The sequence below is a fragment of the Malania oleifera genome, chromosome 10, assembly GCF_029873635.1.
Source record: "Malania oleifera isolate guangnan ecotype guangnan chromosome 10, ASM2987363v1, whole genome shotgun sequence".
Classification (NCBI taxonomy): Eukaryota; Viridiplantae; Streptophyta; class Magnoliopsida; order Santalales; family Ximeniaceae; genus Malania; species Malania oleifera.
Window position 1 is genome coordinate 16,100,254 of NC_080426.1, and position 10,119 is coordinate 16,110,372.

Genomic DNA, 10,119 nt, shown 5'->3' on the forward strand with positions numbered 1-10,119 from the left:
CTTTGAGTTAGTGATATTCTAATAAAATAACCCTCCACAATACCAGGGGAAAATATTTAATAAACACTAAAAAATAAGCCCTCAATTTCCTCCATAATACCAAGGGAAAAATATTAAAAAGAAAAACACTAAAGAATAAAACCTCGAATGTGCTGAAAATTGGCCCAACTAGAGCCACATTTCTTTGCACAATTGAAAAATTACCCAAATCTCCAACTCTATTACTGAAAATTGAATCTCATTAGGATGCATTCTTCAATGATAAATCATTTTAAAATAATTAAGTTGCTAGAACACTATCTTCTACAACAGATGAGACAAGGAAAATACGTGCATATTGCATTGCACCGTGCATCACACGATTATAGGAAAGCTACTTCTGTAGCTTACCAGCCCACCAACCCACATATGCAAAGAAAGAAAAGTGTTACCTCTCTATCTAGAAGAATGAGAGTATTTATCTCTGGAACACCCATCTGCGGGATAAACAATTTATTAGTGGTCACGACAAAGTGAAGGTTATAGCAAAAATGCATGAATTTCAGGAGTGCTTGGATGTCGCTCTCTTACATCAGATAAGTTAACTGGTTCTTCTACTTGCATGCGATTAAGAATGTCAGCAATACGTACTGATGCTTTGCCTTTGGCCCTCACATTGGGTATCACTCCAAAAGAAGACTAAGATGCATAAACCATGTAATCACACAAATAAAAATACTTAATTAATAATATAAAGAACTATAAAAAAATGCACAGAAGATGGCCTCTATTTGAATTATCTCTCTACTAATTGACTAGAGCCTTATCTTTACATGGTTAAGCTAAGTTATCTAAAGTAATATGAACAAATCATGCAACCTCGAGCTTGTGGATAGCTTTAGCAATATGCCAGAGGGAACTCATATCACCATCCACTTGGCACTCCTGTCAGACAGATGCACCTATTTTAGACGGTACAAAATCAAGTAGAATTTAGTTTAAATGAATTAAAATAAAAAGTAGCAGTTCTTCCATACTTTATAAGCAAGGTCAATTTCAAATGATAGCACATCCTCATCCAGTGGAACAACATATAATGGGTATTCCCCTATAGTCATCAAGTGATGCACATTCTCATCCTCAAGAACCTGCATAACCAGAAATATTCTATACAGCATTAACACAGAAAAAGACTGTGTATTAAGGTTATAAATCCAAAACTCAAGCAGTGTTCATTAATCAAAAGTAAAGAAAAACTCACTTTCTCGCACACAATCGTGCGACGAGGGACAAAATATACAAAATACTCTCTCTGAAGACCCTTTGAAACATCATTATGAATATGTGAACATATGAATTTCATCAAATTAATCTGAGAGCGGACAAGGTATATCACTTTGGCACACTCAGTCTGAATAGGGTCTGCAGAAAGATGCCGCAGCTCAACCCCATGTTCCTGTTCGTCAGTAGCAAGGCATATAAAGCAGGTCATTTGCCCGTCATTCGGTTGGGCACAAAAACAAAAAGTGAGCACAAAAAAGATTTTGAGCCTCGTGTTTGCTCATATGGTTAGAAGTTTTCTGCTTTACATAAAATTATAACATTCAAAATACTAATTTCCTTTCCATTTCCTACATTTTCGCAGCAAACAAACAGAGCTTCAGTTTATAAATTTACAGAAGTTGTGAGAGACAAGTGCCTTGAGGAGAGATGTATGGACAATCAACGACAGCGAGCCGCCAAGCTTCGGATCGATGACCAAACACTTCTTTCCTCGAATCTATGAAGGATAACCCAAATACACCGAAATTCAAGTGAAATTATAGTTATTGAACAGTCGATTAGATCGTGTGAAATCAAAAAAAGAAACAACTTAATGTGTTTTTTGCGAGAGATTGGACTCACATTCTTCAGAATGTTTATGAGCTCTTTCTGAGACTGATCTCTGATTAAAACCAAAAAAAATAAATAAGGATGAAATAACAGAATGATGAAATTAATCAGTATTGATGATAACAATAATAAATGCTAATTTTCTGGAATTGAAGAGGAGTGCGGATGAGAAAGAATGGGGAAATGGAGGATGTGGTTGAATGATGTACGCACCTGAGGGGCGTGAGATTTAGTGGGGAGTTGTCTAAGTTGGGAATCTGAGCCATTTTCTCTCTCAGTTTCTCCCCCCGTGTGTGTGTGTGGAGCCACTGCGAGCAGCCGGAATGAAAAAGAAGACGACCGTCACTGGGGACTTCCAAGTTCACCCGGAAGCCTGAAAGTTACTTCTACTCTCGACTCTTAAGGTTTCCCGTTTACATTCAGGCCAATTTAAAACTCGAAAAATATTGCATTTCATATAGAAAGGAAATACAACAGAAAATGTGTCTCCTCCTTATTTTTCTTTACTTTTTAATTTTCATGTAAAATCCTTAATTTAATCCAAATAGATTCTAAACATTTCACATTCAAATATTAATAGAAAGGATCATTCAAAATCACTTATTACTTCTACCATATATTTGGATAGCATTTGGATTTAAATAAGATATAATATAAAATTATGTTAAAATTTATCAAAATTCATCTAAATCCAAACCCAAAATCCAAAATTCATACTTCCAAACACAATATTAAAAATAATATATTGAACTTATAAGGGTTAATGATAAGAGTTAAATTAAAAAAAGTATTAAAAATTATAATAAATAGTATTTAATTATGATTAAAACAAACGATATTTGCATGCTTATTTTTACTATATGAGAATTTTTAAATACATTTTAGATTACAAATATTAATATTTTTAATTAATAATTTTATTAATAATTACTTGAATTATAATAAACATTTTAAAATAATATATAGTTATTTTCAAATATATTTTAAATAAAGATATTAATATTTTTATAACTAATTTTAAATTAATATTATATTAATTTTATAATTAAAATTTAAATATTTTTATTAACTAAAATAATATAATATTATTTATTAATTAATAATAATTTTGTTATTAATGTGTACTGATAGCATATGATTTATCACATTAATTTATTGTAAATAGAATTAACAACTAAATTAATATTTTTAGATTATTTAGTATCAACTTAAATTTATAGATGATTTTTTTATTCATTCCAAAATTTAATTATATTTTATTAATAATTAATAGGCTATAATGCATAGTAAAATAATATATAATTATTTTTAATTCACAATTTAATTATAATTGTCGCGACATCCCTAGGCGCAAGGGTGCCCCAGGTGGGCGTAATAAAAAGCGTTTTGATATTTTCATGAAAAATTGATATTGGAGTCGCCACTAACCTTTTGGAGTACGATTATAACACATGATTACTACCCAATTAAGGATAGAATCGGTCTGCGTATACTAAAGTAGGGATCGGGAGTTCGATTACGTGAGGGGAAAGTACTAGCACCCCCTACACGCTCATTCTACGAATGATACCTAATTAATTAAAAAATTATCCCCAAATTAAATTTAACAGTGTTGACTTTTTGAGTTCGTCTCCTGCTTTGATTATGACAAACCACAATATCTCGTATGTGTACTAAGTGTACGAATAGATTTACTTTTCTAAGCACGGATGACAGATGAAAAATGGAAGCTGATAATCAATTAAAGGAGTGCATCTTTCAACAAATTCCATGAAATTGCAAATGAGCAAAGCATGAAGTTTCCGTTTATTTTAAGTTGTATTTTTATATTTATCATTCGGGTCTATAATAATTAATACATGACATGCATGGTAGGAACTATAAGCTCAAAGACCTTAAACAAGACTTCGGTCAACCGTCGTCAAGTTTTTAGATTAAATTAAAAAGGTCTAGACCATAGATAGACCTTAGGTCCCTACACGGAGATTATATTCAAAATCAATACCAAAAATTGAAGATTATAAGGGCTTCGAGTGACCGAACCTGTGCGTTGAAAATGTCTCGGTCAACCAAACGTGTGAAAAGTCAAAATGTTGACTGAGGGTTGGGAGACCGAACCAAAATGAACTGAATGTTCTCAGTCGACCGAACATTTACTGACTAATTTTTTCACCTGCCTAGGGTGCCCGAACTTCACTTTCATCTTCACCTCGGGCGACGTAATTAGCTAGTTCGGCAGACCGAACTATGTGTCAGGCGACCGAACCTCGAGCGGTTTGGAAAATCGCCTAGACCAGCCACCCAAACCTGCTACCGGGCACCTAAATTTTAAAAATGCACTTTTCTTCATGTGTCCGTTGAGGCGACTAAACCTAAGGTTCAAGCAGGGGCGGCTCTGCCTTTAGGCCATTAAGGCACCCGCCTAGGGCCCCCAAATTTTTGGGGCCCCCCAATTTTTGTTTAATATAATAATATACTTTTTGGGCCCCAAAATTTTTTTTAATTAAATAATGTTAATGTTATTTATTATGCTCTATTCCCATAATTGACTTCCCAACTAACAAAAAAATAAAATTATATTTTAAAATATAAAATAAATACAATTTAATTCTTTTTTTTTTCAAGTCTTATACTTCCCAACTAACAACTTTATTGTATTTCAAATTATCTATTACTCACATCTCTCTCTCTTAGTCTCTCTAAAAAAAATTTTTCATCTCTCACACTCTCTCACTCTCATCTCTTGGTCTCTCTATGATTTTTACTCCAACTATTGTGTTCATCATCTTCGGGCCTCCGATTCTCTATAATTTTCCTCAACTCTAATTTTGATTTCAATGTTTGTATATTATTTTTCTATTATTTTCACTCTAAATTTTTTTTTTCTATTTTTTCTTAGATTTTGGAAGCTTTGAGGTTAGAGCGCTGTATCCGGCAATAATCTGATATCTCTAAAGTCTCGCTCGCCAATCGATTTGCAATAATAATAATAATCAGGTTATATTATTTCAATCTACTATTTCTATAGATTTATTAAATTTATTTTTATTTGTTTACATAATTTGTCAATTTATAGTGTTAATTTTGAAATTTAACTATGTCAACGAGAAAATATGAATCCGGATATGAAAAACAAAGAAAAAAAAATAGAAGAATTAGTGTCATCTCAAAAGGGAGCTCTTGATAAATTTATTTTTAGTTCTAAGTAAAATATAAATGAACAAGATGAAAATCCTCTAAGAAACGAGCAATCAATTCTAGAGATGAAATTAGAATCTAATATAATGATAGATAATAATAATAATAATAATAATAATAATAGTGATAAAGATAACATTGATATACAGGAAATGTTCACTAATGATGTTTCTTTTGAAAGACATTTTAACAATATAGAAGAAAAATAAATAAATAATGATGATAATATTTATGATCCAAAATATTAGGAAAATACAGATACCAAATTATGAAATTTACTAGTTGAAAAAGGTCCTATTAGGGATAATGATTTAATTTTTCCAAAAGATGAAAATTCAAGACATTTTTCAAATATATATTATATTCGAAAATTATCAAATGGAGAGAAACATGATAGAAAATAGCTTATATATTCTAAAGATTTAGATAGAGTATTTTGTTTTTGTTGTAAGTTTTTTGGCAAAAAATTAAATAACCAACAACTAACTAATGAAGGGTATAAAGATTGGAAAAATCTTAGTACTGATCTTAAAAGTCACGAAATTAATGAAGAACATATTTTCAATATGAGTAAATGGGCTGATTTAGAGTTAAGATTGTTAAAAAATATAACAATTGATCAAAATATAGAAGAACAAATTAACAAAAAAAAAGAACACTGGAAAAAAAAGTATTATTGAGAATTATTTTTGTTGTGAAAACTCTTGCTAAAAATAATTTGGCATTTCGTGGGAAAAATGAATGAATTTATCAAGAGAATAATGGAATTTTTTTAAGTTTAATTATAATGATTGCAGAATTTGATCCAATAATGAAAGAACATATTCGACGTTTTCAACATGGTGAAATTCATAATCATTATCTTGGTCATAATATGCAAAATGAATTGATAAATTTATTAACTCTTAATATTAAAAAGAAAATTATGAAGCAAATCAATGAAACAAAATATTATTCAATCATACTCGATTGCACTCCGGATGTAAGTCATCAAGAACAAATGTCTTTAATAATACGATATTTGAATCTTTCTACAAGTCCAATTAAAATAGAAGAACATTTTATAATATTTCTAAAAGTAGATGATACGTCAGGAGAATGACTCTTTAATGAATTAATAAATGTCATACAAAAATTTGAACTTGGTATTGAGATATAAGAAGGCAAGGATATGATAATGGATCTAATATGAAAGGAAAACAATAAGGTGTACAAAAGAGACTATTAGATATAAATCCTATAACATTTTATACTCCGTGTGGTTGTCATAGTCTTAATCTAGTACTTTGTGATATGGCTAATTGTTGTTCTAAAGCTATAACTTTTTTTGGAGTAGTACAATGAATATATACATTATTTTCTTCTTCTACGAAACGATGGAAAATTTTAACCGAATATGTACCAAATTTAACTGTAAAATCATTATCACAAACAAGTTGGGAAAGTCGAATAGAGAGTTTTAAGGCAATAAGGTTTCAAACTTCTCAAATTAGAGATGCTTTACTTTAATTAGAAAAAACTAGTGATGATCCAAAAATAAAGAATGAATCTTATTGTATAGCAACTTATGAAATGGAAAATTTTGAATTCTTACTAGGAATGATTATTTGGTATGACATACTATTTGCTGTTAATTGTGTTAGTAAAATTTTACAATCAAAAGATATGTATATTGATGTCGCCATTAATCAATTAAAAGGTCTTATTGTTTTTCTAAAAAATTATAAGGAGAATGAATTTATATCTTCTATGATTTCAGTAAAAGAGATTGCACTTGAAATAAATATTGAACCTATATTTCGTAAAAAACGTGTAATTAATAGGAAAAAATAATTTGATGAGAATGCTAATGATGATACAACACACTCAGCTGAATAATCTTTTAGGATTAATTTTTTCTTATACATAATAGATCGAGCTATTATTTCATTTGAGAGTAGATTTGAACAATTTCAAACATATGAAAATATTTTTGGTTTTTTATATGATATAAAAATATTAAAATCATTAGATGAAAATAATTTGAAACAAAAATGTTTGACACTTGAGAATATTTTAAAATGTGGACCACATTCAGATATTAATGGTATTGATTTATTTTCAGAATTGAGAATTTTAAAAGAAAGTTTGGAAGAAACAAGTATACCAATTGAAACATTGAACTTTATAAAAAAGATAGATTGTTTTCCAAATGCATTTATTGCTTATAGAATTTTATTAATGATACATGTGGCAGTAGCTTCTGCAGAAAGAAGTTTTTCAAAACTTAAACTTATAAAAAATTATTTGCGATCAACTATGTCACAAGAAAGATTAAATGGATTGGTTATGTTATCAATAGAAAAAGAAATACTTGAAAATCTTGAATATAAAACTTTAATTAGTGATTTTGCATCTCAAAAAGTTAGAAAAATTAATTTTAAATAAAAATTCAAATTAAAAAAAATATTAAGGGTCCTTGATTAAATCATTCGCCTAGGGCCCCATATTAGGAAGAGCCGGCCCTAGGTTCAGGCGATCAAAACTCTCGAGTTGGTCTATTCTTACTGCTGGTTATTGAGGTTAAAATGGAGTTATTAGGGTTAAATATGTTTCAAACAATTTTAAAAATGTCCCCTATGTCCCAACGATCAAAATTTTAAAGGTGTCTATATATATGAGTTCATAGCACGAATTAAGCTAAGATTAGGAAGTTTGATTAAGAAAAATCCTTTAAATTTTTTAGTCTTCTCTTCACATACTAAGTCAAATACTCTTCCATTGATCATCCTATTGCAAAATCCTTTTGAGTGAGAGTATTCTAAGTGATCCTACACTCTCTACTATTACTTAAACTCTTATTACTTTGATTGTTTGATTGATTTTTGATTGAGAGTTTAGTCAAAAGTTTTCCCCCTGATTTAATTAATAAATCCATTGTGTGGGGAAACTTTTTAGCTTGTGAGTCTTAGCATTCGTATAGCAAGACTCCTAAGCTTGTTTTGTGATTTGTGAAGCAAACATCTTTTTTACAAGCTAGTGTTACAAAATATCTCTTGTGCTTAATATTTTCGAAAATCATTTTCTGAGATATTTGATCATACTATTGGAAATCTTTGAAACCCTACTTGTGATTGATATATATATATATATATATATATATTGTTTCAAAAATAGTTTTATAATACACTTTTGCACTTGATTGCTTATTGACATTACATTGAGTGTTATATCACATAGTTGTACTAAGCTTATAGTTCTTATCCATTTGAAGTGCATCAGTTATTGTTTGTACGTATCAGTACAAATCTGCTTGTATTAGAAGCAACTTTATTTATACACAAAATTTGAGTTGATTGATTGTATTCCAGGCATGGGCCTGAAGAGGGTATACTTTGCCCTATTAAGGAGTGTGTTGTAAAGGCTAGGGTTAGCCTTATGAATTTGACTTAAGGCCTTATCCACCCTGTAAGGAGAGTGTGTAAAGGTTGAGGTCAGCTCTACTTTAATTTGACCTAGTTGTAAACGGTGTAACTCCACCATTTAAGTGAGTTGTAGTAGAATCCTTGGGCTTGCGAGTCAAGGCGGGGACATAGGCACAGTTGGCTGAACCCCTATAACATTTATTGTGCCTACTTTTAATTTTCGCATTTTAAATTCCAGCACTTAAATGTTTATGTTTTACTATTGTAAATTATTGGGTTTATGATTATCTAGAAAGACCCTATGTTTGTGTAATACTGCTACTGATCTAAATAGTCGAACCTAGGAAGAAATTTTTAAATACCTAATTCACCCCTCTATTGGGAATACACCTATTCCAACAAACAGTCTTTTTATTTTACTCCCTTATAAAAATTACACAAACACTAATACACATGCAAATAATAAGTCATACAAATATTATATACTTAATATAAGTATTCACTCAGAACTAAGGCATACAATACTCCGAAGAGCCCATGCCTCCTTTTGAAATCATATGGAAAGAAAATCGAGAAAATATTTAACAAAAATAAACTCCCAAATTTTTTGAATTTTTTATGAGATTTTTCTAAGTATTAAATGATATTTATATATATATATATATATATATATTTGAAATTTCTAAGAGATTTTTTAACTCATTTGGGATAAAAAGTTTGCAAACAATTTTCTCGACCTCAAAAATATTTTTTCTAGTTTTTTGTAATTTTTTGAATTTTTTAATAATTTTTCCATAATTTTCCTGAATTTTTAAACAATAAAATAATATGATTCAAAAAATTAATTAGGGAAAATAAAGAGAAATACGTTAAAGATATTTTTTATAATTTTCCTTTGATTTTTTGTGATTTTTTTTTTTCAAATTTTTTGTGAATTTATAAATAATATAGTACTAATAAAATAAATAAAGAAACAAATAAAAAAAGGAACCAATTTAGAACTAGTTCAAGGGGGGGAAGGTCAATTGGTTCGTGGGGAACCGGTTTGGTTCAACCAGTAACTTGGGGACCGGTCACGATCACAGGCCAAACCACGTGTGTGATACCCCGTGGAAGAAAGACTTAAAAAGATTAGATGTTATTACTCATATCAACAAGGTGCATCTTTCTTTTCGGGAGTCTTCCCATAAGAACTTCACGGTTAAGCGTGCTTGACTTTGAGTAATCTTGGTATGAGTGACCTTTTGGAAAGTTTTCTCAAGAAGTGTGAGTGAAGACAAAACACACCGAAAATGACACGTGTTGGTCTGTGGGGCCAATCATTAGTTCGATAAGGTCGCCACCCTGTTGTATGGTCCAAGTGGAGGAGGAGAGACGTGGTGCTCCCTGGAAGACCTAGGTTGGAGCATTACAATATGGCTCTTTTGAATGAGGACACGTAGCGCACAAACGAGCGCATGTGTTTGACTGTTTACACTTGCAGGCGCTGACGTTAGCGGGACATAAAGGAGCTACGTGCCGGTTGCTGAATGGGTGATCTGATACGCTCCGAATTATCGATGTGTCACCATCGTGGCCATCCTGAAGAAATGCAAATCAGACGGTGGAGGAGGGGTAGCGTAATATGCTACATGAGTGGAGTGAG

The 10,119-nt window shown here is 30.6% G+C and overlaps 1 protein-coding gene across 2 annotated transcripts in view; it reads right to left on the reverse strand.

Moving 5' to 3' along the window:
- LOC131165416 (vacuolar protein-sorting-associated protein 33 homolog) overlaps nt 1–2,300 on the reverse strand; it is a 45,359-nt gene extending 43,059 nt beyond the window's left edge. For both annotated transcript variants that reach the window (XM_058123207.1, XM_058123205.1), the window contains exons 1-8: nt 2,086–2,300; nt 1,885–1,924; nt 1,679–1,759; nt 1,241–1,435; nt 1,017–1,127; nt 859–924; nt 571–678; nt 432–476 (exon numbers count right to left, since the gene is read on the reverse strand). In XM_058123207.1, coding sequence (XP_057979190.1) covers nt 432–476; nt 571–678; nt 859–924; nt 1,017–1,127; nt 1,241–1,435; nt 1,679–1,759; nt 1,885–1,924; nt 2,086–2,138 — 699 coding nt within the window. In that variant the 5' untranslated portion in view covers nt 2,139–2,300. The remainder of the gene's footprint in view (nt 1–431; nt 477–570; nt 679–858; nt 925–1,016; nt 1,128–1,240; nt 1,436–1,678; nt 1,760–1,884; nt 1,925–2,085) is intronic.
- Between the last annotated feature and the right edge of the window lie 7,819 nt (nt 2,301–10,119).